The 17237-nt window shown below is 42.0% G+C and overlaps 1 protein-coding gene across 2 annotated transcripts in view; it reads left to right on the top strand.

The window, feature by feature from the left end:
• Nucleotides 1–11775: 11775 nt before the first annotated feature.
• Nucleotides 11776–17237, top strand: part of cttnbp2 (cortactin binding protein 2) — a 92369-nt gene continuing 86907 nt past the window's right edge. Inside the window, exon 1 of one of the 2 annotated variants that reach the window (XM_073471333.1) lies at nucleotides 11776–12066. In XM_073471333.1, the coding sequence (XP_073327434.1) occupies nucleotides 11938–12066 (129 nt within the window). In that variant the 5' untranslated portion in view covers nucleotides 11776–11937. The remainder of the gene's footprint in view (nucleotides 12067–17237) is intronic. The other variant, XM_073471334.1, reaches the window with a different exon arrangement.

The raw sequence follows: 17237 nt of genomic DNA, 5'->3' as shown, positions 1-17237 counted from the left end.
AAACAATCAATCAACTTTATCATCACCCTGTGCTTCTACTAATCATCATTGTTTTGCAACCAGATTAAATGTGCTTGAAAGTTCTTAAGCCACTACATTACCTAAACATTTTGGAAATGTAATATATATATATATGTGTGTGTATATATATATATATATATATGTATATATATATATATATATATATATATATATATATATATATATATATATACATATATACATATATACATAATAAAATGGCATGTTCTTGGATGCCTGATCTTTTTTGCCAAATTAAAATTTAGGAAGTCAAATTTAAATAACATTTGTAAGCCAACGATTTCAGTTTCATTAAATGGAAAAGTAAATAAGTAAATAAAGACACAGGCAAATCAAAGCAGAAATGTCAATTTATGTCACATTTGATAAATTAATCAAGGCCTACGTTTATTTTCAATCAGTGCATTTAACTACATATTAAATTATTTATTGAGCCATTTATGTATTTATTTGGGATTTTGCCAGTTTCAATCCTCCATAGTTTTGTGTGACGTTGCTGCACTACATTGTTACTGTGCATGAAATAGTGCACTGCTGCTCTCTCAGTCCTTTGTCCCTCCTTTCCCACTAGGAGGCAACACATCACCACAATTGTAAAATATTTTGTATATGCTAGAACCCACTGCTACAGTTGTTTATCCAGTGAGGGGTTTTTGAAGCCAGTTTGACACTTTTGGAAGATCATTTGCAGGTGCATTTAGTCCATGAGAGAATTAAAATATACACCAAAATCCATTTTACTTCATTAAACTCACGACTCACTACTCCATTCCACTGATTTCCATACTCTACTTAATTGCTTCTTTTATAGGTTGTAGTTTTAAAACTAATGATGGTGTCAATCTAACTGCTGGGCCTCCTCTGTAGATCAGACAAAGTCGTCTGAAGTCACCTGCATTCAACCATCCTAAACTGGATCTCCGACATTGTTCAGTGACTGCGGCTGTGATTGACAGGCAGTCTGAGATCAATGGCAGTCTGTCACCCTGCAGAGCTGATAGTGCCCTGAGGCGTGAAGTCTCTTGACAGGAGTTTTACTCTGAGAGGAAGTGCAGATTATTTACAGAAGGAACAATCTAAACAGTGTTGTACTACTTACAGTAATGGTGTGCGGCATTTAAATAACAGTGTCCTGTATTATCAACATTTAAGGACAGCCAAAGTTAATGTGCATCAGTCTTTAAGCATATTATGATGTATTTATGATATGTATTAATGTGTGTAGTATATGTATATTCCTTTAATATTCCACTGATGATTGGTTAATTTAAATTGTGGCAACATCTGGTTGGTTTAACTGAGGCGTCAATAGAGGAGAGAGAGTGCTGTGAATGAATGAGCATTAAGACTTCCTGATTGATCTGATACTGAGCTTCATTAGTCTTTTGCCCTCATGTTAGTCTCGGGCCCCAGGATAGTTGGCCCGCCCTTCTCAGATGGTAATCCTGCCTTGGTCATAGTGCATTAACAAAGTTAATAAAGGCAGTTTGTTAATAAGTAATTAGTGGGCAGTTTGCCAGTGGTTGTAACAAAATGTTCTTCCTGGATATGATTAATATCAAAAGAGTCTGTATATGGCTGAAAGGTTTTGCAAAAAAACACCAAAATGTGGTTGATGTTTAATCAGAGCGACACGTTGACAGAGCCAGTAGACTGTAACGTTTGCTGGAGGGGATGACAGCTCCATGCAACGCTGAAGTCGTCAAGTTTCTGCATGACTCATCTTGGCATCTTGGAAGTCGGCGCAGGTTCTGAACAAGAGTGTCGTTCTCCCTGATACTCGGTGCCAAGTATCAGGGTCGTGACCCCGACCACATGTTATTTGGACCGACTGGGACGCTGAATCACAGCAGAGCGAGGAGGCATCACTGTCATGTACCCCGACCCAAAGTGCATACGATGGACTTTCTGCACCTGTCTGAAGCCGCTTCTTCTTATTCTCTCTGTTAAACTAATTTCTTCTTATGCATGTTCACATTCTTCACATGTTTAACATCCTTTCATATAAATAAGATGTCAAGGTGAGTGTTCGGAGAACTGGTTGGTGTGTACACAATAGATGTCTCAGAGAAGGACTCCAAGAAACAGATTCCTCAGTACACTGTGCATTGTGGTGGTTATGTGCTGCTAATTCCTTAAATCCCTGAGAACAAGGAGGTTTAGATAAACAGTAAGACACAAAATTCACAAAATGTCAAGATGAAATCTGTGTAGAGAGGCAAAACCCCTTACAAGAGTGAAAGTGACAACAACAAAAAGAGAAACAGAAAGAAGGGCAGTAAACAAGGATTTAGTTTTATTAGGTTTTATGAGGTTCTTATGCAACGGAAACATTTTTCACTACTCCAGGAAATAGGACAAACCTAACAACTTTGCAAGGGGAGTTAAACTAGTCCACTCAGCTCACTGAACCCTCTGGCTCAGCTATTAGCCAGAAAGCTAACATTATCCGATATATACAGTAAGTCAATAAATCTTCGACAAACACTAAATATAATATGACGATAGGTTTAACAACAAGACTAGCTAGCTAGCCATGTCATTGTCCCCAAATCAATATTAAGATTTTCATTAATCATCAAGTCCAGCGGTTTTTGTGTATCAACAAAACCGGGAGTTTTTTGAAGGAGAGCTGCGTCCATATCCAGCAGTGTATGTGTCAACAAAACCGTTGTTTTTTTAAGGGGAGCTGGTGATATTTTCATCAGTTTTTGAGGAGACCAAAACTGGCTATTTTAAGCCAAACCATGATGTTTTCCTAACCCTAACCAAGTGTTTTTTGTGCCCAAATGTAACCAGAGCATAAGCACAGCATTGTGACAAGAGAGAAATGGAAAATTCAACCTAAACAAACGTAAAGTTGCAATATAAAGAAAGGTCCAGGTTTAACTTATCTGCGGTTTTGCAGAGACATACTTGGCTAACATTTGTTCTGGCGATTGGGTTGGTTGTACAGTGATAGCAACATTTATAGGGAACCAATATAAACTATTTGCATCCATTACATCGTGCAATCAACATTTGATTCACAATGAAGCAGAAAACTTTTCTATTGTAAGTTTAAGTAGTTCGATAGGTAGCTGTAAACCTGGAGTGAATTGACACCCTGCACACAATCAGAGTCGAATCAGAATCATTCACCTACAGTAGACCATGGTATAAGAGTTCTTCTACAATGTCACAACTCAGCACCGTCAAAATTTAAAAATCAAATGCCAGCATGTATACGTTTCCTCTCTGGTTTCTGACTTTTAGGACACAAAACAGTGACTGCAGCCTTTCACTATTTAGTAGAAGCACCTGTTCGCTCCTCTCTACAGTCATGAGATGGTTTTCAGACACAGAGGGACAGTGTGAGTGAGAGAGTGAAGGGATGACATGGAGCTAAACTGAGAGGGAGAGGAGGGGGGAGAGAAGAAGCCGGAGCAGCTCTGACTTCATGATCAGCAGGGATGGTGACTGAACAGAGGTCTGGTTCAGCTTTTGGCAGCCCCTCAGGGACAATCAGACGGAGATGTGGCCCAGATCCCACTCTCCTCCTCCTCCTCCTTCCCTCCATTTCCTCTCTCTCTGTCAGTAGAGTCACTATCTACACCTTCCATGTCCTCCCATTTGAAGCTCTGGCCAGGATATGAGATCCGGGGCTCGCTGACTCACTCTATTTCTTTCCTGTCTGCCTGCTGGCCGGTCCAGCTTCAGAGCCGCAGCACACAGGACCCAGTGATGGCCGACTGGCCGCCCGGCTGCCCTCTCAGTCCGCTATCCCCTCGTCAACAGAAAGGGAGTCATTGTGCCCGCTGTGTGTCCCGACAATGAGCGAGTTAATATGAGCCAAGTATTCCCACAGGACTGAGGCAGAGGGGGGCTCTGGATGAAGGACCCTGCTGCTGCTCCCCGACTCCGGCCCCATCCATCAGTGTCTGTCCCGTCGTCTCCGGTTGCACCACTTTCTCCCGGTACTCGTCTGATGGTCATCATTTGAGCTCGGGGCTGTTGTCCTGACATTCCTGCTCATTATTCCTGCAATGGAGCCTGTGGTTTATGGGTCATCTGCGGATCACTTCCAGCACATGCAGAAATGCTTTATACAGCTACTCGATTATATATCAGAGTGTAATATTGTCATATCACTCCCTTAATTCGACAGCAATGGTTTATTTTGCAGATTTAGGAATTGTGTAAAAACACATGATCAGTTTATAAAACGTAATGCATTATTACAGAGGAGAAATTTGATATCAGACTTCCAGCAAATGAAACAACAAATATGTAGTTTGTTCCCTCTTGAATATGACAAAACCATTACAACTCGTTATGACAGCTCTATTTTAAGGTTTGTTTAGGTTTATGCACAAAATGGACTTGGTTAGGTTGAGGCAAACATCTTGTTTTGGTTTAAAATAAGTACCAGGGCCAGCCTAGTACGTGCAACATTTTCGATTTATGCTTCAGTGAATCCTTTGGTCTTTTCCACATTTAAAAATAAATACGACCTCATGTTGTGTCAGTCATTTAATTGCAGATTTTTAAAAAATGCATACAGAAATAATGGACTTGGTGTGCAAAGGCCTTAAGTTCTCTGCACTTTTGTAAAGTTGGAGGGCTCAAAAGGAGACATATTAAAAAAGAAGTGTTCAAAAAAAGTAAGCAACAGAGGCAAAAGTTTTAGTCCTAGTATGGGTCAAGCTCCAAAAACACTGAATCTAGCATTTTCTAAATACAAGCGTTAGCATCTTTTCCTGATTAAAACTTGAGGGTTATTTTTCTATGCCTTGACAAATCTCCTCCAGAGCCACAGAAGTGTTTTCACAGGCTGAGCAAAACTCATTAAGATGAGTAAACTGACCATCGTGTAAAATCTGTGTAAAAACAGTATCATAATAACTTTAGAAGAATCATCCAACAGTAGAAACTTCCATCCGTGTGATTAAAAATAAGACTAAATGTGGAACGCCCTCGAGGTAAAAATTTCCCATCTCCTGGATAATTTTTTCTCTGCAGAACCGCATGTTCGTCATGTGTGCGAGACTTCTTCATATTAGCATCCACGTGCTTTCCTCAGATCCTAACATCATTTGAGACGCTCTAAGGAGCATGGTTACCCATAAACCCTCTGCCTCGTAGCAAAACAGTCCTCTGTGACTGCTCAGATGCCCTCTTTACACAGCAGTCAGGTCAGTTACAGCAAACATGAAAACATGATGCACCACATTGGTGCTCGGTTAGATCAAGTTAGTGAGAACAGTGGTTCCTCTCATCTGCTTGTAAATAGTTCTGTCGGCATCTGCATCACAGAGTAGATGAATAGAAAGATACGACGACTTTGACAATGGAACCAACCTTTCCACAAAATCTTGCAAAACTGTGAATCCACATGGAAGCTATGCACCTTTTTGCGAGAGGCCCCTGCCATTGCTGCGCCCCATTTTAGGCCGATTGGCATAAAAACAAACACAGCATAGTCGCCAGGATAAAAATGCTGGCAGTTAATGTTTCCACAAACTGGGAATGCATGTAAATTTGTGTCAAACGTACCATATTGACATTTCTACAATATGCGTCGTACCATGTTCAGATTACATGTATGTTAGCTTACTTTAATGTCCGGAGGTGGACGGGATGGCAGTGGAGTTAAATGTAGGTGACAAGGCTTCCAGGCCAGTGACCGCAGCTTGAGACAGCCTTTTAACGTTTGTTTTTGAATGAAACCACAGGATATTTTTCATTTTTCATTTCCAGCAACAAATCCGGGTGTTTTCAACGAGATATTGTGACATGTCCTGCCAGCTTTGTGGCAACAAAGCCAAGTTTCAACACGTGATTTGCAGAAATGTACTTTGCCAAGATATATTCTTGGGTTGAAACACTAAGCACTACTGTCCATTTCAGCACAATTTCGATGTACTTGTAAATCACTTTATTAATTAGTTGTTGCTTTATGTAACACTTGTACATAATATTATATTTTTACTTGAATCCATCAATAGACGGCTGTAGCTACTACTTGTCTTGTTAACACCTGCTAAAATATGGTCCTTTGTTACCTCCACCAAGAGGGTTATGTTTTTACTCCATCCGTTTCTCGGTTTGTCAGCAGGATTACACAAAAACTAGTGAACACTAGTTTGAATCACTTTAAACTCTTTAACATGGTTTCAAAACTATTGATCAAGAGAAGAATCCAGGGATTTATACTCACTTTCTTTAAAATTGGCACTGTAGTTTTTTTCACTTTTAGCAAACGTTACTGAAACAGGAGTACATTGTGCATTTGTTCCAGCTGCATACATATTCGAGGCTCTAGTGAATATTTGGGCCAACAGGATGGTGCATGTATGATTCAGTCAAAATAAACTTCAATGTGTATTCATGATAATACTAAAACATGTCACCCAGTGCAACAGTGTAGCTCGCTGATGTGTTTTTTTTAAATAGATTTTGGACTGCAGCGGAGCTCTGAGGCACAGAGGAAGAAGATTTATCAGGCTTTGAAACACACACGATACTTGTTAAAATACAGAATGTAGCCAGAACTTTCTTCCTTTAGTCTAAATACGTATAAATCAGGTGGATTAGAGACTCAAAATGTATCCACACCGGAGGTATTATTATTATTTCTTATCTGTGTTTGTGAGAAACTTGTCATGAATGTCACAGTTGGCTCCAGCCCACTGGCTCTGTGAACAGGATCAGGCAGGCAGAGATAATCAAAGTGTCAATCAAGTGTCACCTCAGTCTACACTGGAGGAAAGTTCAGCCCAGCTCAATATACTGTACAGAAGACTCAGCCAAACATGAATATTTACAGTTAATACAGTTTAATGTTCACAACTTGGTGAGCAGTTACAGAGTTAAAGATCAAAATGAATGTAAATGTGTCTGCCTCCTCATCGTGACGGGACCAGGACCTCTGAATACAGTTAAAACCTGCAGCAGACCTTGCTACTCGACGACCAGACTGCAGGGCAGTAACACAGGTAAGACCTTCACATTTATGTTTCAAGTGTTTGAGTGAGAGATTCAACAACAGACAGCTGGCATGCCTACTGGTGTTTCTGGCCTGACTGCTCCTTTATGCTTCATGCTCTGTGTAGGATTGACTTTAGCGGTTGCCAGGAACTGCACACTGAGAAACCTACTGTGTTGCACAAGAATCAACAATACACACAACAGCGGTGTTAACAAAATGTGTACTATGATGAATCTTAAGCAAGATTCAAGTCGGTGCATGTTGATTTTCAACAGTGAACAGAAGGCAAAACAGGCTGGAAATTATCCTAAAGAAAACTTTGCAAGCATGTAAAGTACATTTATTTATGTAATGGGATAAAACACACGTAAAAGATTCCTTCTGACACTTTAAACTCTTGAATTTGGTTAGTGATGTTACTTTAATTCAAATTTCATGAAAGATTCTGTCTGATAGAGATATCTGCATTGGTCATTTGTTCAAATGACCTATTGAAGTCGAGGGAATAATGTCTCTTAGAAGCAAAGATGTTGGATCTGGATTTTGCAGGATGCAAAATATCAACAGCTGAAATAGACAACTTTAAAATTCAACTTCAAAAGTAGCGTACCGACCTGTTTCGATATTAAGAGGCGAATATCAGCTCTTATCTTACCTGTGTTCTTTAGATTGTAAACTGCATTTTTTCATTCAAATAATTGTATTGAATTTCATGATGACTGTCTGCTGCAACTGTGCATCCCTCAACAGAGCTGAGAAAGATGTGAGATGTCAAAAACAATTTGTCTGACTCAGAATGTTATGATTTTAAGATGAGACACTGAGACTTTTTAAAACAAGTTTTAACGTGTTCTGGATGTAGTCTGATGATCTGTTGCTTTCTACTGTTCCCTTTTGACACACCTGACACACAAGAAACATCAGAAACGCAAACTCATCTCCTGACAAGCAGAAAGGCGTCAAATTCCTATTTTCAGCAGGTTTTCCCACTTTTAAAAAACCCGCAAATACACGTTAATTTTGGTGTTTTATTTATGTTTTACACCGCACCCCAATCCTTCAGAATTGGGCTGTCGATCATTTCAGAAACTGCTGTTTCTCAAAGCAATGAAACTCCCCACTTTGTTGCTCAGATATGAGGACTTGTTGGTGTTTGTATTTCTTGTGCCCGTGCAGGACTGCCAGACAACGACTTCATGTAGAAGTATCTGCTCTGTAACTATCCTGGAGTTTGATAGGAGACATTATTTTCATGTTTTTGATATCAGTCCATCAGTGCCAAAGAGCAAAGATTTTCTTTGTAGAGCTGCAGTTTTTTAAATCAATGTTGAAGTCACAGTCTTAGTGAGAAATCAATTGTAGAACAGGTGCAGTTAGAGACCAGCAGCAGGGAAAGGGGGAGAAAACACAGCTACAAGACACAAACTGTATTCGATAATAGGGCACGACTCTCACTTTTTCCGTCCTCCTGTGGCATCACTATCACTGTTACAGAGACAATCTGATTCTCTGGGAATCTCTCAGGAGTATAAACAGTAAATTACTGCAGATATTCACAAAACTTCCTGGAACTCACTGAATGAAAAGATCTCGAGGGGGAAACTTTTTCTTTTGAGGTCACAGCCAAATTCGGCTGAGGAGAGGAGGTGGTGTAGGGAAGGGGGTCGTTGTTTCCGAGCTACATCTCCGGAGTCCCCCCCTCCATAATCACCAGCTAATGACAAGCTTCCTTTCAGAGGGGGGAGGGATTATCTCCACATGACAGCTCCATCTCTGCTGATCTGCCTCAAATTTAGACACGGGTTCAGGATTTGACACATGACAAGACATTAAGGTAAACAGATCTCTGTGGGAAAGATGGGGATTCACATCCAGAATTCCCCCGTGGGTAACAGAAAGCTGATGACAACCTTGTGCAGAGGTGTGTGTGTGGGATCAAGGGAAATGTATAACACCTTAAAAAAGGCTTATGAAAGCACTGTAGGGGTAAAAATCTTTTTTTTTATTGTTTTGAGGTGAGTTACTGTCAAGATTTCAGTGTCACGCAGTCATTAGTGAGCTGTTTACACTTTAAAGAGCCGTATTTCAACACATCTGTGTGTGTGTTTCCATTGCTGCTGCAGTTCAGCTGTTGTCGATTGAAAAAGTTGCAGATCGTCAAAGACGTGAAATGATCCAGAGCCAAGGAAACATGGAGTTGTGCCCTGAATTTCCAAGTCTATTTTACAGGGTTTATAACAATGCTTAAACGTTGAGAAAAATGTTTAAATAACCCCCAGAAAGGTATTAATTTAATCTTAAAAATACACTATAATACGTATTGTTTATGAAAATACACTTAACTTACCCACGTTATCTCTTAAGTCATCACACAGCTACGTTCTCTCGTTGTTGAACGTCTATCGTGCAACATTTGACCTAAATAGGGACTTAATAACCTCATTCTGGATGACCAGGCTGGATCAGCATCCGTTAATCCTAAATGCCACATCTGGGAGCTGAGAGGGCCCCTATCCTCGCTCTGCTTTTCTGGGATAAACAGACTCGGAGCTGAGAGATTTGAACTCTGAGCATCGACTCGTGCAAGATTAACATCAGGCTTTTGGTTTGAACCCCTTTGCTTTTATGTTTCAGTTTGTACACATAAACAAAAAATGATCTGTAATGTGTTACAGAGTGTTTACTACAATGAAGTCTTGTTAAAGGTTGTGTTCTTAGACAGCCATTAAACCTACATTGTCTGTAAAGGTTTACTGTGTGCAGAGAACATAATGTGCAGATATGACAGGAGGCGCCAACGCTTTCTTTTGAAGGAGCCCATCTGATGAGAAATGTAAGATTATGTGATGGTTTTGATGGAGTCTCTGAGTGTGCAGTAATACCTCACCTGGTAGAGCGAGTCCTCATCAGCAGCCCGGGTTTCATTTCGAGTCCCTGGTCCTTTGGCTGCACATCTTCCCCTCTCTCCCTTCCCTTTCCTGACTCTTTTAGCGGCCCTGACCCAATAAAGGGCAATGAAACACTCTGATCTTCTCATCTTCTCAACAGAAAAAACAACAACGGTGTTTATTAAATAAGCATACACAGCGGGGTCCGTAAGTCTGACACCAACAGTCAAGTTATATTATTTTGCATGTGTTTCAAATGTAAGACTCTTGTTTTCATTACAAATGCTTATATCAGCTTAACAATGTGGGAAGAAATTAAGTAAAAATGCTAAAAAGTGGTCCGACAGTGCCTACATTGGTATTTTTGTTACTTTGATGTCATTTCTTGGAATATCTTAAAATACTTCATATCCTTAAAATGTATACAATTTAAGCTAAAAGGTTATGTAAGTCAGCAAACCCTAATTATTGATTGATTGGTATGACTGCTTTTTGTGATGTTGTTTTCTAGATTATCATAAAATGCTTCAAACAACTAAAATCGGTACAATCTAAGCTAAAAGGCTGCGTGAGTCAAAAAACCATGATGATTGATAATGATGGTCCATTTACAGAAGGTTAAATCCCTTTTTTTACAATATGAAGGGTAGAATGAGACTTTGTGCAGGAAGTCGGTCAGTTAAGGACACGTGGGATTCTAGCACCATTTTGCATTTTAACAACACAATACGTCAAGTGTTTGATTTTGTCCTGTGACCTACTGTTAGGTTTCAGTCTTGACTCTCCAAGGGAAGAAGTTTGGGCACCCCTGCTTTCATGAATTCATGATTTGATGCTGAGAAAATGAACCCTCAAACTTGACAATATCAGAGATTTTCGTTTTTTTTCTGTATGTGCCTTTAATCATAATGTGAATCACTGATTATTTAGTTGCTACACTAATCTGGAACTACTGGAAATATTGTATATTGTTACTTGACTGTTAGTAAGACAACTTCAGCTGCTAGCCGACATGTTTGGAGTTTTTGCTCGTGAAACATGTAACATATGATACATTTTTACAGTTGAAACTATCTAAAAGTATTAACAGTGATGTATCGTGCTGTTTTGTTCAGTGTATTTGCTGTTCTGTGGTTGTTTTTTGTTTACCTGCTCAGGGACAACCGATGCAAATGAGTTGCTAGCTAACTGGTGCAATTACTTTTAATTGTGTGCTGTGTCTGCAAAAAACAAAACAAAACAAATTATATAATGTATAAATATAATAATATAGAATTTACATGCAATCATGTGCCTCATATGCAGACAAAAAACACTGACAGTCCTGTCTTTTTTTATTTTGAGGTCAACTGTAATGGTTGTGTTGGAATACTTTGACATTGTGGGAGTTGTGAATGCTTCTTCCACCTGTGGAAACACACAGGATGTTGTCCTCAAATGCAGCCAGAAGCTCCTTCTTCTATGGAGTTGCACATTTATGGAGCAAGGCGACAGATTTTTGATAGAATTTAGTGTTTTTTGGGCTCATGATCTCAGTATTTCTAAAAAAAACCGCTGGCCTTCCATTTGTTTGTGCATGATTGTCACATAAAATAGACTAAAAACAACAATGAGACCGGTTGATTTATTGAAATATGAATATTAATTCTCATATTACTGCTGCAGCGGTCTCTGGAGGTCCCTGAGCCCCAGTTTGGGAGCCACTCGGCGGCTTATTTTATAGCTCCAGAGGCCGACAAATGCTGTTGTCAATCAGTCTGCCGGGACGCACCTCCTTTCCAGTTGGGAGCGCACCGGCGCTTCGCATCTGGATTTTACGCGTCGGTCGGTCCACGCCTACAAGACTGCCCGCCTCCCCCGCTGCAGCCCGCACACTCGGCTGTGGGCTTTTCACGGCGGAGACCTGTCGTCCTCTCTCCCCTCCTCTTCTTCTTCTATTTTTTTTTCCACACAGCTCCTCCAATTTGTCAAACCTCGTCTCTCTTTCCTTTCGATGGCCGTCCGTGGCGTGATTCGCGTTCAGCAGCGCAATAGTTAATGAGTGCCGGATGCGCCCTCACTCCAGCAGACCGCTACAGTACGAAGATGGCGTCGGAGGGAGCCAGCGGGGAGCAGCCTCCTCCGGTACAAACACTGGCAACCGCCGTGTTGGGAAGTGTCGACACGGTAAGACATGAGGGTGGAAGGGAACAGGGTGGCTGCACGGGTGTTTTATCGGTGTGGAGGTGAGGGGGGCTCGGGGAAAAGACGGAGAAATGCGGTGCGCATCTATTTCGTGAAGCAACAGCGGTGGCCAGCGGGAGCCTGGCGTCACCGTCTGGAGAAAAACAAGGGGTTCGTGTCGGTCTGAGGCTGATAAATAAGCCAGAAATGCTCCGAAACAGACACGATGGTGTGTTTGCTTCCATGTGAGCGTTATAGTGGATTCTTTTGTTCGCCTCCACCGGCTGCCCTCAACATTCATCCCGCTGTTGTAACGTTATCCTGCGTCTGATCGGAGACAAACCGTGGCTGGGTACACAGGTTGTAGCTCATATATGTGTGTGTGTGTTACAGTAAATGGGTTAATACGCAGGGATTTAAAGCGAGCTGTCTGGTTGGCTGCAGGAGAGTTAAAACTGAGAGAATGATCCAGGCTGGAAACATTTTATTTCACCTTTTATTTATTTATTTATTTATTTATTTTTTTTTTTAAATAGATGTTCTGCAAATGACATTCAGCTGATTGTGGTGAAAATGGTTAATTTATTCATGGTATTATTTTCCTGCTCTACCAATCAGTCCTCCATGAATCCTCACAGGCTTCCATAGGTTGTAACAGCTCTGCTCACAGACCTGCGAGTCCTTGCTTTACACTGATGTTCAGACCACAGGAGTGACTCAAGACGAGTCATGCGAGGAGACGTAGTTCTTTAAAAGTGGTGCTTTTGTGTTCCGGCTTCTCTTGTTTATACACACCTGGTTGTGATTTCTCACACTCAGCTCCTCTGTGCAAATTGATCAATCTGTTGCCCCGACCGCCGGGAGGTCACGAAACCTTCCCCTCTCCCTTTAGCAGGCTCCACGATGCAACCTGTCACCCTGCTGTTATGGAGCTGTGACGTGGACGAGTTTTGGTCCGCTGAGCTCAACCCTTTTTAACATCCACGAACACAAGGACAGAAAAAGCACTTCTTTGGATGTGAGATTTGAAGAGGTGGGCTGGTGTGAATGTGTGGAGTAGAAAGCAGCCACGCTCCCTGATGTGGGTGGGTGGCAGTGTGGGTGTCGAGGTGGGGGTAGGTTTTGAGCAGTGAGCCGAGGAGATGGTAGAGAAAGAGGTGGGAGAAGAGCTGCAGGGGTGGATGGAGGGCAGAGGCAGCGCGGTGGAGGTGGGGGGTTGTAGGCCCTGTTCACCAGACACCTTTCTAAATTGGTCTTAATTTCAGTGACTCAGCTGGCATAGCTGGGAGTACCATATCAGCCAGCCCCCCTTCTCTGAGCGCGCTCAGAACTGCCTGGAGGCTACTTTACATTTAGCGTCGAGGTGAACAGGTGCTCCAGAGACATGGGAGCTGGCCGGGCAGGGCAGCCTCCTCAGCTCACCCGCCGCTCTGCCAGCACACTCTTCCTTCTGCAGGCTCCAGCCAACGAGCGAACGGGGGCTTCCGCCTCCAAGCACTCCCTCTCCTCACCCCCTCCACCATCATCATGCCTGCCGTGGTTAAATAAAGCTCTTTGCTCTTTGCTCACCCCTGTCAGACTCTCTGTTGTTGGCCTGAGGTGGGGGAAGTTTCTCGTTTGTGAAGACTCTGAAGGGCTGGCCCTCATGGCCCAGGGAGGGGTCAGAGGTCAATGAAAGGCACTCTGCTGGTCACCTCCCACCCATTTACCATAATATATGTTAGTGTGGCACACAGCATGTTTACAGCCTGCTCTGTGGAAGTTAAATGAAAACAGTCATGTCTTGTAGTTTTTCCTTTTTTTAAGATCATGAGTTGAGCTTTTTTAAGTAGAAATCTGAGGTTTCGGCAACACGATCCCAAGAAGACAAGAAACACGAGCCAGATGATTAAACAAGGTGTTAACAAAGTGTGTATCTGATATCGCCGTGTTGGTGTCTGCATCTGGAGCGAGCTATGGTGGCTGAATAGGGTAATAAGTGCAGGACTCCCACTCGGGAGACAGGTGTTCGCGTCCCGTTTAAAACATATTATAAATGAGAGCAACCCATCCAGGTATGTGTCATGCCCCAGCCCCCTTTTGGGTGCAAACAGCCCCTCTAATTTGTCTGGAGGTAAATACAAATTCTAGACTCTCGACCATTTTAATAGCATAAAATGAAAATATCGAATGGATTTTTAGCTATTAGCAGCCCAAATCTGATGGACCATCGACGCCACCTAGAAAACATTAAAGAAATAGTGGATGATGCGTGTCCTTTCAGTCCCAGTCTCCATCAGAGTGAACGAACCTGACATACACATCTACCTTATCAAATGTACAAGTAGTTTTTCTGTTATCTATCATCTTTTCTGTCATTAAGACACTTTATTTTGCTGTTTTGTAATCTGTCCAAAGCGACTTTACTGTAGACTAATTACATTGCCTCGGCATAGCAGAACCATTGTCTCTGTTTGTCAGTCGTTTGTGGTAAAAGAGGTGAAAACGGGTCGGTTTTAGCTCCACTTCCAACGTTACTTTATGCTGTTTAAACGGTTCATTATCAGAAGGAAGGTCAGCTCAATTTATGTAAATTATTAACACTAAAATACTCTGCTCCCGGTGTTCTGTCGAATGGACAGACTAGTAAACCAAACTCCATTCCAAAAGCAGGTGTTTTATGTTCAGGCATTTATATTTTCACAGGAAAAACTGTAGTCACAACTTTGCAAAGGATCTTAATCGATTCGCGTTGATCTGCAGGCACAATCGGCACATTTACTCAGTAGCGTCATTAACTAACCTGGGATGAGTTGTTTGCCACAGATGCGTATTAACTGGCCGGGTCTCAGAGTTTACCCTTTTCATCCTCTCTGTGGACGACATAAAGCCACAGATCTCTTCTTTTACTGTCTGTCATTCTTTGGGGAAGTCGATAAAATCAGAACCTTTGGGGTTCTTTTATTGTTTGACATGAAACATGCAACACAGCGGCTTATAGGCACGTCGCTACTAGCTGTTTTCAATCTGGTGCCAGCACTTTCACAGCGTTTGTCTTCAGTCAAAGGGGGGCGTGGTCGTTCTGGCGACAGGAAAGTGACCTGTGGCTGCTCTCATCTATACTGTTCACTTATTATTTTTACACTAACTTCACTTATTTTCAGTTGGCTTCCTGTTTTCGGTCACTGTTTGGTTGGGGTTAGGTAACAAAATACTTTGTTAGGGTTAGGAAAACATAAGTGAAATGTCATGATAACCGATCCAGGTTCTGGCATTTAAATGTCGCCCAGCTTCCCGTTCAGCTCCATCCTCAGACCTTTCTTCAATGTCTGGCAGGAGTATTGTGTAATGGAAGCCTGAGCGTGGTCACCAGTGATTATGTGGGATATGCAGCCATGTTGGAGGAGTGCCATTAGCATGAGTGGCTGTAATGTCACCGCTTCTTCTTCCTGACAACAACATGTCTGTGCTCAGATACTGGCGGTTCAAATGACCATGTAAACAAGTCGGAGAGGTCATCAGAGAAGATTAAGTATAATTGTACAAGCTGTTAAAGGATCAGTTCACCCAAATAACAGAAAATACATGTTTTCTTAATTACCTCATGTGCTATTAAACGATGCAGAGACATTTGTGGTTTAATTTGTCCAGATTTTGGGAGATTTGTCTCTTAGATTGATGACGCCACCCTTATACAATGGAGGAGAAACGGCTGGTGTTCGCAGCTGGAGTTGCAACGATATGGTGGATTGCTATCGGTACTGATACTGACCCGATTAAGTGGATCAGGTATCAACCATGATGAGACAGATCAGCTAAATTGATTCAGTCACAGAGGACTTTGGTTGCCTCATGTTAGCAGAGGTAAAAATGTGATATGACTGCGATATAAGTCACAATTTGAATGGGAATGGTAATTTTCACGTTTCATTTTTACAGAAAAATATGGAAATAATTATGTAAATGTTGTTGTGTACTGTGGTCTGTACCAAACAAGCGTGTTCCCTTGCATCTGGGGAATATAATTCAAAGGCTGGGACTTTGCATCTCAGCTGACTGTCCTGGGGCTCCAGTCTGGTCTGGTCTGTTAAGATGTATTAAAATGCTAAAACACCAAAGTTTGTGAGGACCATATAAACAAACTGATTAAGGCAGCAGCAGACCAGCAACTCCCATGTTCTGTGAGGTAAAATGACTGTTTTGTATTAGTGTAGTCTGGTGGATTTGAAGAGAGCACAGATGGATATAACAGCTTCAGTTCCCTGAAGGTAAATCCCACAGATCGTCTGTGCAGGGAGCAATTGAGGTTACTCATCCTAAATCACTTTTGTCACATTGTCTTGACAGTTTTTATTTCATTTGTCATAATACAGGATAATCACAAACAAAAACAACAGGTTGGCCATTGCTGTGAGTTGTGAAGTGATGTCGGTTTGCTTGATGCCTTCACTTGCGGTGTGCAAAGCTCAGAAAACAAAAAGGGTGCTTTTTCGCCATGTATTAGTAGTTTGGTTCAGTTTGATGTGCTAATTAAAGGCCTATAATCCAATAGACTTCTAACAGTTAAAATCAGATATACTTCCTTTAAAAACTGTTAATGGTGTGAGACAGATATCGCAAAACCTGCACATATTAAATCAAAACTGTCTGCATTGTAAGCTCACACAAGACTCTATATTTTATGGTAACTGACCCTTTTATTTAACAATATTTCCCCCAACTTGGTGGCATTTCCCTCGTAACCATTGGTAACCCCTCACAGGCGTCCATTCACAGGCTGTCATATCACACAGTTCTGTGCTCGCAGTGACAGGACATGAGTCTGTGAGAAACCTACAGGCCTAAAGAAAGCTTTTGCCAGCAGAACACAGTGGAGGAACTTGCACAGGGCGAGCAGTTCCCATCCCTCGTGGCTCGGAGTGAAATGACACAGGCCTCATTAAGTGGACCGAGGCTAACAGCGAGCCTCTGAGTGCCGGCCAGGCTGCTCGTGCCCTTGGCGCAAAGCACACGGCTCATGGAACAAATTAGTGTTCGCTTCCCTCACCTGCTCACTGTGCAGAAATGCCAGGGAGAAGCAGCCCTCCACCCCCACCCTCGCCTCAGCTCACCTCACCCACCACCCGAGGCCCCGTGACAGGACAGCGTGGCTCAGGGTTGCCGTCCATCAAGGCTCCCTGAGTCGTCCAATTCTC

This window comes from Pagrus major, chromosome 8 (assembly GCF_040436345.1).
Source record: "Pagrus major chromosome 8, Pma_NU_1.0".
NCBI classification, from domain to species: domain Eukaryota; kingdom Metazoa; phylum Chordata; class Actinopteri; order Spariformes; family Sparidae; genus Pagrus; species Pagrus major.
Note: the sequence above shows the minus strand (reverse complement) of the source record. Positions and strands in the feature narration are given on the sequence as shown.